This window comes from Simochromis diagramma, unplaced genomic scaffold, assembly GCF_900408965.1.
Source record: "Simochromis diagramma unplaced genomic scaffold, fSimDia1.1 OVJJ01000216.1, whole genome shotgun sequence".
Classification (NCBI taxonomy): domain Eukaryota; kingdom Metazoa; phylum Chordata; class Actinopteri; order Cichliformes; family Cichlidae; genus Simochromis; species Simochromis diagramma.
This window is the reverse complement of record NW_024386883.1, coordinates 8,046,183-8,062,113: the sequence shown is the minus strand read 5'-3', so window position 1 is coordinate 8,062,113 and position 15,931 is coordinate 8,046,183. Positions and strand designations below refer to the sequence as shown.

The 15,931-nt window shown below is 40.2% G+C and overlaps 1 protein-coding gene across 2 annotated transcripts; it reads left to right on the top strand.

Moving 5' to 3' along the window:
* Window positions 1–582: 582 nt before the first annotated feature.
* Window positions 583–15,727, top strand: LOC120733722 (beta-2 adrenergic receptor-like). Of its 2 annotated transcripts, XM_040032083.1 has the most exons (5): window positions 583–984; window positions 1,059–1,203; window positions 9,623–9,779; window positions 9,889–10,180; window positions 12,491–15,727. In XM_040032083.1, exons 1-5 carry the CDS (start codon window positions 950–952, stop codon window positions 13,524–13,526), a joined length of 1,665 nt encoding a protein of 554 aa, XP_039888017.1. In that variant the 5' UTR covers window positions 583–949; the 3' UTR covers window positions 13,527–15,727. The 2 variants fall into 2 exon arrangements, with proteins under 2 accessions (XP_039888017.1, XP_039888018.1); XM_040032084.1 differs by lacking the exons at window positions 583–984; window positions 1,059–1,203 and adding an exon at window positions 2,357–6,297.
* The last annotated feature ends 204 nt before the right edge of the window (window positions 15,728–15,931 follow it).

The following is a 15,931-nucleotide window of genomic DNA, read 5'->3' as shown; positions in this document are numbered from 1 at the left end:
GCTATCCTGTTCCACTGTAGTGAGAAAGGGTGGGTACACTACAGCTAATATCTCAAAATCTGGGAAAGTAATTGGAAATCTAGATGGATAAAGAGCAGCAACAGGCCGGAGGGAAAATACAAAAATGAAATTTAGCAATGAGCTGTCACTTTAAGCAATGTCTATATTGACATGACAGTATCACACAGTTGCTGCAGATTTGTTGGCTGCACTTGTAGCTTGCCATCGCCAGTGTGTGAATGTGTGTGTGAACGGGTGAATGACTGAATGTAGTGTTTGCTTTGGGGTCCTTAGGGACTAGAAAAGCGCTATACAAATGCAGGCCATTTACTTCCTTGATGCAAATCTCACATGCTATTGGATTGAGATCTGGTGGCTGTTGAAGCCATTTGAGTGCAGTGAACTTTTTGCCAGGTTCATGAAACAGGTTTGAAATAAACTAAACTTTGTGATGCTTTATCCTGTAGCCATTAGAACATGGGCACGCTGCAGTCAAAGAAGGGTTGGGCATAGTCAGCAACAGTACTCAGGCAGGCTGCGGTATTTAAATGATGCTCATTTGATACTAAGCGGCTCAAAGTGCGACAAGAAAAAATCCCCCACACCACTGCACCAGCAGCAGCAGATTGAACTGTTGATACAATGCAGGATGGGGCCATACTTTCATGTTGCTTACATCAAATTCTGCCTCTACCATCTGAAGCAGAAATAGAATAATCTTCAGCATTTTCAAATCATCTATTGTCCAGTTTTAATGAAGAAAAAAGGAAACCACTGCCATTATTGCAGTTTATGTCAAATACTGATACAGGAAAATACATTGTCTGTCATGGTCCGTGGTCCTGTGTGTGATGCGCGGGTAGCCACACCCCCAGGCTGGGCCATCACCGGCACACCTGCTCTCCATCGGGGTGAATACCTGAAGAGCTACTTAACCCGGCGCTGACGGATGCTCCACGCCAGTCCGTTAATCACCTCTCTGTGGTAACTAGACTCCCGCGAAAGCGTTGCATTACTATCTTGTTGGAGCTGCGTTAAATCTGCCTACTTGTGTCTAGGTTTCGATCCGGCGTTCAGCGTCTGCCACCTGCCTGTCCTCCTGCTCAATTGGATCACCCGGTGCATCATCTGGCCCATCCACTACCTCCACGGATTTCCCTCTCATGCACGTCCCTCTCCAGCTCCCACGGTCCCGCTCTAATCGTAAGCCAACTGGTCTAACTCAGTTTTGATTTGTTTCCTCCGCTTCCCGGCTCCCTAGTAATCTTCTCCCCTTTCTGTTTCACGGTCCCGATTCCGGCTTCCTCGCATCATTGTTTCCGTGGGTTTTTTAGTTCCTCGTTTTGCTCCTTTGGTTTTCCCGGGTCGCCTTTTGTTATTATAATAAAGTGTCCTTTTCTGCTAGCGCTTGAGTCTGCGTTTGGATCCTTTTGTGCACGCGCGCCATGGCGCATGACATTGTCAAAAATTGAACATGTGGTAGGATGTGGTAGCAGCATGGTTTCAGTAATACCAGTGAACATTATGTACAGGATATACTGTTCAGAGTGAGCATTTCTTAGAAAAACAAAGGGGCCGTACCAGAAATCCAGAAGAGGTTGAAAATGTGTTTCCTATAGACAGTCAGTCGCTTCAACTTGACTTAATTACTCTTGTAATAGACTGAAACACATGCATATTTGCGCACAGTATGTGTGAGATATTTTCCTGCAGTAACTGTAGTTCAAGCTACTAAAGATCAACTTTTGAGATCGTGTATCTGGTCTCTGAGGTTCTGGAAAATATTTGCTGTAATTCAGAAAACAACCGTCTGCAGATCAGATTCAGCGACTGCTCTTTTGTGTGAAACTTTAAGGACAGTCGTCATTGACAATATAATTGTTCCCAGAACTTGGGGAGTGAACTCAGTACAGAGGTTGACTTCATGTAAATTTCTGATGAAACTTCTCAGTGATGATGGATATTTGTTTCGGCAGAAAGTAATAGAAAACATTAGAAGAAGAAAATCAATAAAAGAGACATGTTTATTTATCAAATCATAACAGAAGTCATCCATTTTCTTAACTGTTTATCCAACATCTGATAGCCGGCGAGCATACAGATCACAGCTGCACAGGTTGCCAGGGGGAACAGAGAGACAGACAACAGCATACTCCCAAATTCACAACTGCAGTCAATTTATCATTAACGGTTAACCTATTAGCCTTGATAAGAAACCCATGCAATCACAGGCAGAACAAGCAAACCCCACAGAAAAAAAGACCGTACCAAGAAGCTGCTTCTAAAACCGACAAGCAGCGTTAACCCCACTGCCCACCACTACAAAAACATTTTCTCCACAGTTTCCTTACAAAGATTTGCTCCTCGTCAGTCAATTGCTGTTATAATTTGTTCAAATAAAATCTAATTTAAGTGCTTGTGAGGACAGAATTTCAGTCACTTTGACAAGCAGACAAAGAATCAACTGGTGCAGCGACATTTTAGAAACTCCTCCAAAAGGACTCGTGTGTTTTCAATAGTGTGTAATGTTGGAAAGGCAATGCGCACTCTATATATTACCAAACGGATAATTGCACAGATAACAGAAAGTAACGTAAGAACACAAAACCAGACATCACTGTATCATATATTATATTAACACAATGAGGAAATGCTGGAAGTATTTGGCAAGAAATAAAAACATTGCAGCTAAAAATATCATTAGAGTGACGGCACATGGTTACCGCATTAATTTAAACATTTTACAATCAAGTTTACTGGCAACACTCAGCAACATAAGACTTTTTTAAAAAAATGTCAATGTACTGTGTCTTAGCGTTCTTTCATTAAATGGGACTTTGGTTGAAAGAACTGGTGAGCTCAAGTGTCCAAACATGATGTATTGCTGAGGACAGATGAAAGAAGAAACTGACAAAAAGTAACAACAAAAGAGTGACGTGAAGAGGGAGCAGCCCTGGATGGATACTTTTTGAAGGTGTGACGAGGAGAGAACGTGTGAAGAGATAGAGGAAAAGATAGGGCGCAGACGGAAGAGGCGCCAAGAGGAATGTGACAAGAGGAAGTGGCCATACTCTCTGTTCTGTCTCTTTTCCCAAAAGAGGAAACATTAAAGAGCAGAAAACACAAACATAACAATAGAAATATTAGACTTTTTATGTGTATGTCAGACGAACACTGGTGCCAGCTGTGGTTTCCTCAGTGAACTGAGTGCAGGCTCAGCTTTATGAGAGCTTTCATTTGCACGCTCGGGGTGATTGTTGTCTTCTGCAGTACAGACCGTAGGGTGGTCGGAGCATAACTGACTAAGATCCTGAATTTCAATCATGCTGCTCAAATGTTCAGCTTTATCTTCTACCAGTACGTTTGGACAAGAGGATGTTGCTCTGGGCTCTCTGACAGACATGCTCCAAAAGAGGCCATAAAAAAGGGAAGAAGCGAGTGCTCGTGTGATGCTCTCACTGCAGCGTGTTTCTTGCTTTTCATATACAGCTAAAAGTCTGAATGGGCTGACAAAAAAAAGTACTGCCCTAAAAACATAACAAAACATAACCCATCAGTGGTGTATATTTTTAGATGATATAATTGCTTTGGAGAAGCAATATGTATATATATTATCAGACAGAGATAAGCCACTTTGCAATTTTGAGACGCTGATGCTCAATCAGCCTGCTGAAGCATCTTTTTTTTACTGGTTCACATCTGAGTGGTTTCAATGCGCTGCACATGTGGGAGTCTATTGTTCACGACATGTAGGTCATCATGAGCATATAAAATGACGGCTTGTGGTGATCAAGTATGAGAAATTCTCTACATGAAAGCCTTGCTGGGTACATTCTGTGGTGTGTGGGAACCTTTAGGTGCTTCCTGTTGCACGCATCACCTCCTTGAGATATAAGGTTCGGGGAAGACAGAAGACCTTCATTTGCAGCTTCAGTGGAGTTCATTCTACCCATTTTGGTTAATGCCAGATGCCACCAGATCCGTTTACTTCGGAAGTCAGATGTCGGAACTTGGCAGTGACATCACTGCTAAGTTGAGGGTGTTCCAGTGGTAAAGTCAGATAAGCAAGAAAAAATTGGTTTTTGATTGCTTCTCGGCAAGGTAGAGCAATTCATGCAGAGGAAAATTTTGAATGATCAGTTCTGACTTCCAACTTCAACTGGAACACATTAAGAGTCTTAACGTAGTAAGCACACAAGGTGGCATGATGGAAGGTGCAGGATTTGACTTAATGTCATAACTCAGTTGGGTGGCTCTCTACGAGGTAGCCTCTTTCCAAAACATTTTAGTGGCCTAACATTTGGTTGGGTATGATTACTGACACTACCACTGGTTGCATCAGAGGCATTCACGATCTTGAGCACTGGGTTGGTTTTTTATTTTGTATGTACACTGTATTTATGATTACTAGAGATCACAGATCACATTAACAGCTTTGCACACTTATGGAGACTTACCTTGAACGCTTTAAAAAAAATATTTTTTTTGGGCAAAAGAGTAATCGCAGTGTTTTGTTTATATGTGACCAGTGGTGACTTGTCTGTGCTGTGATGGATCAGTGAAATGAGGAACACTGATGCACAAATGTGAAGCAGCAAAGTTCATGTTCTATTGTGGGTTATTTTCATTATGAATACAGTTCAAATGTACGCAGCGCAGTGGAAAAAGTAAGTACACCCTCAGTGCTTCCTTATGAATTAAGTTGGTAAGTGGCAGCCAAGTGCTGCTAATGAAATCTATTTGATTCATTGATCATCAACAAGTGTGAGCACCTCTATAAACACTGAGATTTTGGCAGTTTGATGGTCTGGAGCGTTCAGTGTGTGGTAACACACAACTGCCATCCCTATATACATCCCCTCAAGGTGAATTTGCTGGGACCATGCAATGTTCAGGGAAATAAAAACAACAACAACAAAACGAGCGCTACATTTCAAACCTCACAGGCCTCAGGAAGCATGTTAAAAGTTAAAACACAATTAGAAAAAGATGTAACAAACCTGGATTCATTGGAAGGGCAGCCAGGAGAAAGCCTCCTGTCTCTAAAAAGAACATAGCAGCATGGTTAAAGTGTCCTTAGCTCCTACCAAAGCGAAGATCTTTGGCTATATTTCACAGCACCCCATTTGGCAAAACCAAACCCAGTATTTCTGCACCTCAAACAATGGTGGTGGAGAGATAATGATATTTTGCAGCCACATCATCTGGGGACCTTGTGGTGTAAACGAAAGCTCAATGAACTGAACCAACACTGCAATGAAGAGTGTGCCAAAAGTCCCCCACAAGCATATGAAAGACGGATAAAGTCATTCTACCAGCTACTGAATCAAGATGTGCACTTAGTTTTTCACAGGATTGTGTAGTGGTAGAGAAATCAAGGAAATAACTCATGAATTTATGTCTTTTAGAAAATTCAAAATTACATAATAAAACACTTTGTTTCCCACATCCACTGCCTCTAAGTTTGTCTTAATGAGACTTCATGTAGTCCACATTGTATTAAACATTATAATATAAAATTATAAATATTAAAATCAGCCCTGCAGTTCGGAACAAAGAAACAATCTAATTTAAGGTTTAATGCAACAAGAGACTGGTGAATGGATGTTTAGCCTTGACTTTCTGTCTGAGCATGCAAAGTGATTCTTATTATATCCTCATACTGATACTGAATGCGCAGGTTATGGGAATACAGTATAATGCCATATTCAGTTTGAATAGTGTTGCTGTTATGTTTTGCACTGCTGTGGTGCAGAAGTACAGCTAAACAGCAGCCAAATACAGAAGTCTGTGGTTTTGTTTGGCACCTCCTATGTGAGAATGTGAGGAGGGTGGTGCTGAAAAGAAGCTCAGAAAAGCTGCCCTGAATAAATAAATGTTAAAACCCTAAGGTTTCCCAGAGAGCACTGGGTGCTGTCCGGCTGTCAGTGCACTGCAGACATATGATATATAGCAAAAGCCATTCCTTGTCCTCTGATAGGCTACTATCCTGCTGTGATGTCATCGTGGCTTGCTTATAAAAAGGCTGACAGACTCAGCTGCTTCAAAGGGGCAAGTGTGCTTGAGACCTGAAAGTGTTTATACATGTGTGGGAACAGAAACAGGGAGCGAGACAGAGCACGCGCGTGTGTGTTTGTCTGTGCATGTCAGTCGCACACTAACTCCTGAAATTAACAACTCAGCAAAAAATGAAGAAAAAGCTGCTGGCAGACACTTTATTATGAATCTTTGTGTGGTGGATTTAAAAGCTTCTGGAGTATGAAATCACTGGACTGAAGAAGAGGACAAAGTCTGGAGGTAACAATTAAAGAACACCTGAAAATAAAAGTCTGTTTTACAAAGTGCAAATCTTGCAGGCAACCTATTTGTCACGGGTGGAAGCACCACTCTCTGTGATTTATTTGGACTTATCAAAGCAGTGAAATTAATATAGATTTAAAGTAAATGCTAAGGGATCAGTGCAGATAAAGAATCTTCAAGTTTTTCTAGTTTTACAAGACTATTTGATGATGACATTGTTTAAAACATGTGCACCTAACTCTGACATCACGGGAGATTTGAAGATTACCTATCATATAATCGTTTAAATTGTCTGACAAAACCAACAGATATCATTGATTTTCTTCCTTTTCTTCCTATCTTCAATTTTTCAAATCTTGAGAGGAAAAATATAGGAAATCTGTGTGTAGATACTGAACCTTTAGAAAGACATTTTTGTACTCCTTTTAAGGGTTCTTTTTTGTACTTTATACTAAGGGTACAACTTTGCCCTTTAAAGTACAGGTTTGATGTGTAAAAGGTACAAATTACAAGGGTACAAATCAGTACCCACAGTTTAGGGTACAGAACGGTACCTTAGAGGGTACCACCCCAGTGACAAGCCATTGTACCCCTATAGGTACATTTCTGTACTTTAATTTCTGAGTGTGTATCAGGACAGAAACTTGTTTATCTTTTCCTATTAAAGCATGTGTCATTTTCACAGTTTGCTCTACCGCCATGTCTTTATTTTACCGATGACAACAAAAGCTGGGTGTTGTCTCTCTCTGTGTATTTTCCACACATTTGCAGCTTCATGCTTATATTTGTGCAAGAGCTTTTGTGTGTTAAGTGCTCAGTGTACTTACTATCGCCATGCTCCCTCAGCCTAAATATTGGGACTTTTACGTCTCAGTAAATCTTTTGTGTTTGATTCTGTCTCAGCTGTTTAAACAGTTTTGGTTAGGGAGGCGACTGGAGTCAGTTTTCCAAGTTTGACTTGGTATTAATGTGTGCAACCACCTCCTGCAGTACTGATCCCCTCTGCAGGGGTAGTGCAGGGGTCATTAGGGCAAAGAGTAACAGGGTAAGTGACTGGTGTTGTGAGAAAAACAACAGCGACTGTCACGTCATGTAAACATAAATGAATTAACAAGTACATGAAAGTCTGATTTTTGTGTGTGTAGCGCACAATCACACACATTATTGTCTAACAGAACTCATTTCAAAGCACAATTAATGAAAATGCTATTTTTAAAAGGAGTCTGCACTTACCTTTCCAGCAGATCCATCATTTTCTCTGCACTTTTAGTTCGTATTTACTAAAATGTTAATGTGCTGACTTAGGGACGTTTTCCAAGCGATGACGAATGTTCGCACAAACACGCTGCTGTGGACGCAGACGGCATGATTGACAGCATACCTGCTCTCCAAATTAATGTGCGGTGCCTCGCACTTGCAAAGTAATGACACCGTTTAACTTTCATGTTTAGACGATTATGCCACTTACAGGATGACTGTCATAAAAACAACAATCGCCCGACATTTAAAAAGCATCCCAAAATTCAACACTTTGCTCATTGACCATGGGAGAACTGGGTAAACACTCGTGAATCAATGCACCTCTTTACTGCTGCCAATTAACATATGTTGTGAGTGTTTGGACTGCATTGGAATAAAGGCAACATTCACATGCATCTAAGTGCAAATGCACACAGAAGATCCAGTTGGCCAAACAGCCTTACGATTAGCATTAAGACATAGATGTGTTCTTCTCTTAATTGCACATATTGGAGAAAAGCAAAAATAAGTCAAATGCCACATGTGAAGGGCAAATAGTCCATAAGTAGCAGACATTTAGTATCTGTCTACTACTCATGGACTGTCCAGACAGGATGACTTATACAACGTACCATCCCCCGACAGGGATCTACATCAGAAGCGCAAACAAGGATCGCCATATGTCTGCTGTCAGTTAGATGCCTGCTGTGGAAGAGCATTTATATTCAGTCTTGTTTTTATTATTACTATTTATGCTGGAAATAACATTGAGGAATAAATGCGACTGATGCCAAAACTTTATTGTTATGTATTTTTTAATGTATCACTGGAATATATCTATAAAGCATCAGAGCAATGTGGGGATTATTTATTTAAACTGCCTGTTGGTGCTCTGCCGTGCACTGCTCCTTTGCAAACACCAGTATACGGGCTCCTGGAGCCTATATAGTATTTCACAAGCCTTGCTCTTCCTCAACATCAGTTATTTGTGCTTAGTAACACCCTGAATCGAAAGTGTACACTCTGTACCATGGCACTAAGATTAGTGTGTAGAGGAAGTCCTGATGGCCTAGTGGTTTGGACAAGGACGTTTACTTCCTGTAAAAGTTTGCTGCTCACTTTTCTCCTGTTTTCTGTCACTGCAGTATTCAGTATCAGTTTTAAAAAAAATGAAAACTAATAATCTCCCTTTTTCTGTGTTGACAGAAAAAGGGAGATTATAGCAACACAAGGCAAGAAAAACATGTTGGATGCTGATCCATGACATTATATCACAGGACGTATGTTGTCACTGGGGAGGATACGTTTAAATCATGACAATATAGAGGAACATATAACTTCCTCTGTGAACACATATACACAGTATGTATGTTTCGATAAGATAAAAAGCAGGCTAGCTCTCATGCACAGACTTCTGTGAAAGCTATTTTTCATCAAATACTGCTCAAAGTTTGATATCTTTTCATTCTTTGATCATCCTGGCAGAAAGAATGATCTGTTGGAATACAAACAGCTTAAATATACTCCTGTGTGTGTTAATGGCAATTTAGGAGCACAATCATCTGCCTGTGCATTTACTTATGTAAGCACTATTATATAACAAGGGCATATAGTGTCTTCATTTACATGTGTTGCAGGAGCCATCCTCTTGCTTTTACCAGCACTGGCATTTGCTTTTTTGTTTTAATGGCATTAATGGTGTAAAAAAAAAAAAAGGAATACCCTTGTTTGTTAAAGAAGGCCAAACAGATCAAAGGGTCACATGTAATCTTATTCAAAAAGCATCAGAGCCCGAGCAGATAACACCCCACTAGGAAGTGTGTGTGGACTAGTTGCAGCCAAATGCTGATCCTGTGGACTGAGGCTACACCAAAGAAAACATACAAATCCCATAAGCTGCTGCACAAACTGCTAAAAGCATGACAAACACAGAGGCATACCAAGGAACAAATACAAGCTGTCCAATCTCTTGTATACCTTTTAAACGTCTTCCCTACTAAATTGATCATGCATGCAAAACAATCAGTTTATGTGTCTTTATCTTTCGTGACCAAAGCTGTGTTTTTGTGTGTTTTCACTGTAGATCATGGGAGGTGTGAGTACTGTGTTAGCACAGACTAACCATTCACAGCACAGTAACTTCACCCAGGTCTTCAATTCTTCCAGACCAGAGTACAGTGATGCAGAACTCGTGCTGCTTGGTGTTGCTATGGCCATTCTGGTCCTGGCTATAGTTTTCGGTAAGCTGTGACTCTTTCGGTTCAATCAGACGACGGCTTGTATTTGAAATGCGCTTTTACAATTGATCCAGTTCATAGTTTCGAATGCAGTTTGCTTTCTTCTACACAGGAAACGTGTTGGTGATTACCGCCATCCTGCGGTTTCAGCGGCTCCAGACTGTCACCAATCTTTTCATTGCCTCACTGGCTGTTGCTGACCTCATCATGGGTGTGGTTGTGGTCCCCTTTGGCTCTATCTCCATCCTGCGGGGAGTCTGGCAGTTCGGAAATTTCATGTGTGATTTCTGGACAGCGACCGATGTGCTGTGCGTGACTGCCAGCATCGAAACGCTTTGTGTGATCGCACTGGACCGCTACCTTGCCATCACCTCGCCGCTCCGCTACCCAACGCTGCTCACCAGGTACAAAAGAGATGGAGCTTGACTAGTATGTAGTATGAGGTTAGATCAAGCTGCTAATGCAAATATCGCTACATTTTCAAACTTTCCAAGATGTTGCACACTTTGTTAAACCCAACCAGTGATGTCACATCAGGTGCTTTCTGTCTCCTGTTAAAGGCAAACACTGTTGACACGTGTTGCGGTACAACCAGAGGTGCAACATACTGGAAAATATGAGACTTGATTTTATTGTATTTGTTACAATGACAATGAAGATATTCTGATTCTCAAATACAGTCGTGGTAAAATATGGATATAGTAACATTAAAATAATCGTTAGCAGGTCTTAAAATTAGTTAAATAAAACTTTAAATGAACAACAATACATTGGACATATTACACTGTGTGACTGTTTATTATACAAAATTAATGCCTGATCGCAGAAGCAGTGTGTGAAAAACTGAATACTTCCTTACTGCTTCCGTTGGGATTAACAGGGTAGGTAGCAGCCAGGTGCTGCTAATCAAATGCACTTCAATAAATGTGTAATCGCCTCAATAAAAGCAGATGTTTTGGCAGTTTGCTGGTCAGGAACATTCAGGTGTGTGTTAACACAATGCGAAGAAGAAAAAACATCAGCAGTGATTTTATGGACGGGGTTATAAGGCCATTTTTAAACAATTTGAAATCCATCATTCTAAACTGAGAAAAAGGATTCACGAGTGAAAAACATTCGAGACAGCTGCTAATCTTCCAATGACTTCTCAGCAAATTCCTCCTGTCGGACCGTGCAGTGCTCAAAGAAACTGCAAAATACCCAAGAGCTACATCTCAGACTCTGCAGGCCTCAGTTAGCATGTTAAATGTTGAAGTTCGTGGTACAATTAAAAAAAGACCGAACAAGCATGGCTTGTTTTGGCCGAGTTGCCAGGAGAAAGCCTCTCCTCTTGAAAAAGAGCATAGCAGCACAGCTTCGGTTTGCAAAGTTGCTTTTGAACAAACCACAAGACTTCTGGAACAAAGTCCTTTGGACACATGAAACCAAAGTGGAGATTTTTGGCTATATTGTGCAGCGCCACATTTGGTGAAAGCCAAACACAGCATATTAACACAAGCACCTCATGCAAAATCTCAAGCCCACTTTTTGCGCCTTGCAGTCAGTGAGTCGATCATGAACTCTGTGTACCAAAGTATTTTAGGTCAAATTCGATCATGCAACACGACAATGATCACAAGCACAGCAGGCAATCTTCAATGACTCAAAAAGAAAAGATGTTCTAACTCAGTCAGATCCAGTTACTGTCCAGACTTCTAGCTGATTGAAATTCTGTGTGACCTTAAGAGAGCTTTGAGTAAATGAAAACCTGCTCACACTGATGAACGGAAACACCTCTGTAAAGAAGAATGAGTCATAATTCCCCCATAATGATGTGAGAGACTGATAAAGACACACAGAGAAAGACTATTTCAAGTTATTGCTGCTCAAGGTTGTTCTGCAAGCGAATAATTCATGGTTTTGTTTTTTTTTACACACTGCTTCCACATATTAGCTTTGTTTTTATTGGAGAAATAATGACACAGTGCAACATGTCATGTGTTGTTGTTCATCTCAAGTTATAGTTACCTCGTTATAAGACATGATTATAAAGACTAGACAGTGTTTAAAAGAATTAATCCTGATATGTAAAACCTTAGAAATTATAGATGCTGTACTTCTTTTTTCTTTTTTTACCATTATTATATCTGACTCAAATTCATCAAATTAATACATGTATAATGTAGGTAACAGTAAAGAAGAAAAGCCATTATCTTAGCGATTAGCCATTTTAAATCTGAATGAATCAGAAGGACATATTTAGCAGAATATAGTTAACCAGACCCGAAACTCATAATTACCCACAAATACGTTACATATAGAATTTAAAAGGAAGCTTAAGTAGACCACCAAACTGAAAAAAGAGTGTATTTGGCATATGACATGGGGAGAATGAGAAGAATGAGGCATGTTATCTCTGCATGACGCAGTGCAGCTCATGTTACCTGCCTGAGCTAGATCCTGGGCTTAGCTGTAGTTAATTTAGAATGTAGTCGTGGCTATTATGTTGCTTTTAGAGCTCTTTTACATTTTTGGATAACCAAGATAATATTTAACTAAGAAAATATCTCTGTGTTGTCACTCACATCTACTGTTTGCAACGTTCTTCACTTCTCTGCGCACTCTTATGAAGCGCCTTGAGGCGACTTTTGTTGTGATTTGGCGCTATATAAATAAAATTGAATTGAATTGAATTGAAATTGAATTGAACTCTTTTGTCTCCTGCTGATAACCAGGGGTAGAGCTGTTGCAGTGGTGCTCGCAGTTTGGGTGGTGGCCTCCCTCATCTCCTTCCTACCCATACATCTGAAGATGTCGATGTCACATGATCCCAGAGCTCTCTTATGTTTGGAAAATGAAAACTGCTGTGAGTTCAACACGAACACGGCATACGCAGTGACTTCTTCAATTGTATCATTCTACCTGCCACTGGTGGTGATGATTTTCCTGTACACCCGCGTGTTCCAGGAGGCTCAGAAACAGCTGGAGAAGATCCGAGGAAGGGAAAGACATATGTATAACTTGCATTGCGCTTCACAGTTTGCTTATCCTGATGATAGCCCTGCATTAAATCAAAGCAGGACAGGAACTGAGGTGGGAGAAGAAGCAGGAGACGATAGTCTAAATATGCAGAACCCAAGTATGGACACTGGTAAAGAAGAAAAGGGGAAAGAGAGAAGATTGAGGACAGACAAAAGGGACGGAAAACATTCCGCCACAAAGCGTCTTAAGTTTTCTCTTAAAGAGCATAAAGCTGTAAAAACTCTGGGTATCATCATGGGAACTTTCACACTGTGTTGGCTACCATTCTTCATCCTCAACATCCTCAGAAACATACTCAGCTTGGACAACACTGAGGTACCCTTTAGACTCCTCAATTGGCTTGGATATTCCAACTCAGCCTTCAATCCTCTCATCTACTGTCGCAGCCCCGATTTCAGGCATGCCTTCCAGGAGATACTCCATTTGAGGAGTAAGGGAAGACAGTGGAGCATAAGGAGACTATTGGGACTATGCAGCGAGAACAGCGGTTATCCCCCACAAAGGCTGAATGGGAACTCAGCTCTTACTGATGTTACAGAACTTGACATTCAGCATTCTAGATGGAAGGGCAGTGTGGAGAGTTCAATTCAAGGCAGCTCACTGAATCTGGCTCCTCCATCTTCTTGCTCTGAGCAAGTTTTAGATGTAGCTCCAGGATCCTTGACCAACGGGCAGGCAAACCGTTCTGCCACCTGGAGCTGTAAGGACAGTCTGAGTTCAATAGCTTGACCAATTAGAGCATTAGGATTTCCATTGTGTGTGCAGTAAGCACCGATTTGTTGAAGTTAATAATGTTTGTGTTTGAGAGTTGAGTAACTCAACCTTTTGGTCTTTTATAAGCGTTTTTATTTATGATCCAGGGTCCGATTTTTCCTCATAATGGCGTGAATCAAGAAGGCAGCTACATGGGCAAACTATATTCAGCAGTGTCTCCTTTCAAACAGGTATGAAGTTTGTCTCGATCATGAAGGCATCATGCTGTAGCTTATTTAATGAAAAAAGGGCAGTTTTTTGGTTCACAAGCTTTAAACACAGGAAAAGTTTGCAAAGCAGCGCCTTGAAAAAAAACTCACAAAGTGACATCAAACATTATCAACTTCCTGAAATTGGAATTACTACAGGGATGATATTGGTACCAAATAAAACATGTTTTAAGAGTACTAAAATATCATGCATGCTACTTCATTCCAAAATGCTCCTCAACTAAAGTCATGAGATTACCTGTTGCTTAAAAACAGAAGAGGAGTGAGCCGTCGGCGAGAAGGTTGCTGCTTCAAATCACTGCACATTGTCAAAAAGATCATTGTCCTCATAATAAGAGTGCAGCACAGCAGCATTAGAATGTACTGGAGAGCACTGAATGCTCTGTAGGTGCAGTAACATTTGAGAATGTTGAGCAGAAAGAGGACTTAGAGTCAGAACATTAAAGACTTTCAACTACTGTTGATCATTAACAGCCCCTGAGTTATCAGGTGGGATGAATAAGATTCGCATCAGTAGATGTACTTCTACACCTCCCAAAGCTAATATTTATTTTAGAATCAATGTCAAAATCCTACATTGCCTTGTTATCTCATTCACAAGATTTCCTGAAAACTTCTGACCTTGAGGTCAAGGTCTCTGAGATTCTGACTCGTTCGAGATTTTTATCAATTTGAATATCCTGCGTCGCCTCGTTCTCAAGTTATCTCCATCACAAACTTGAGTGTCTACCTTGCCCGCCCACTTGCCAGGGTTACGATAATACTCAATCAGGTTTATACAGCTGAAGGGTAAAAATGAATTTTAGAATAAGTAAAAGTGTTTTGACAGAACATAATGTGTTCTTGCAAAATACCAGATGAGGACTACCTGTCTTGAAAAGCTGCCACAGTAATGGAGCCTTTTAAGTCAAAAACGGTGGTTTCTTACATTGTTCCACAAAGGATTAAATGTGAAATTTAAATAATATATGCAGTTAAAATAAACTTTTTTTCTCAGAAACCAAAGTTTATGTACAATATCAAGATAAACTCTCCATGAACCAGAACCCAACAGGACTGAGATAAAAAACTACATGTTTGCCCAGTGGCCAAAGGTTTTATTTGAAACGGGGAGTATATTTTAAGGCTCGCAGTTTGCCTGTTTTCTTCATTCCTTCTAACAAAACTCACAACTGGTCTGTAGTTATTTGGTGGTGTATAACTGTGTATCAGATAAACATGTGAGACCCAAACTTGTGACTGTCACGAGTGTCCTCCCCATGTGTTGGCTTCCTTTCATCACGCATTCCCTTAAACTATATTCCCCACTTTGTCCCTCCACCAACAACACCATGAACCCACGCTTTCCTTTTATCCTGTCTGCTTTTGCTCTGTTATAAGTACGAACGGTGCACTCTGTCACAAGAGCTGGGAGATCTTTTTTTATGTAGTTGGATCTGGTTCAATAACATTGTCTGTTACACTCCCTGTAAAAACATACCAATCAGGTTACACATATTTTAAGTGCTTACTTTATACATCGCTCTCAGCAGAAGCTTTGCAGAAACAAAAAATTTGTTTGGATTAGTCTTTCTTTCACCATTTCCTAAATTCAAAGTGATGATAATAAATTTGTCCAAATACGAAGCAGAGCAAGTCAGACTGCAAATGATCTCTCTTGTTCATCTTTTATGTGCACAAATAATTATTTGATATGTGATTTTTTTTTTAAATACTCTTGAACAATGTCAGTTACTGTAAATATCACCTACATGTATCTGTCTCAGTGTACAGTATGTTTACAGTATGTGAAAATGAGTATTTTTTGCAATGTAAAGCTCGAAACATCCACAGAATCTTCTTAATGTACTGTTGAAATTTGGATTACCTTTCAGGTGGGTGTTGTTTTTTTGCATTGGGGTTCAAGTTCATTAAGTTATGGGAAATAAAACAGGTAGAATAACTGAAGTGTGCCTTTTGATGATAACTGAACTTACTGAAACGGACTTGATAAATCTCACATTACACCATAAAAAAAGAGTTTTAGTGTAAAATTTTATACAAAATTTTCTCTGTACTTTTGAAATCACACTTTTTAACCACATACAGAAACTTAAACAAAAAAACAAACAAACAACGTACTGACTGAAAATTGCTCCTAATTTTCTGTTT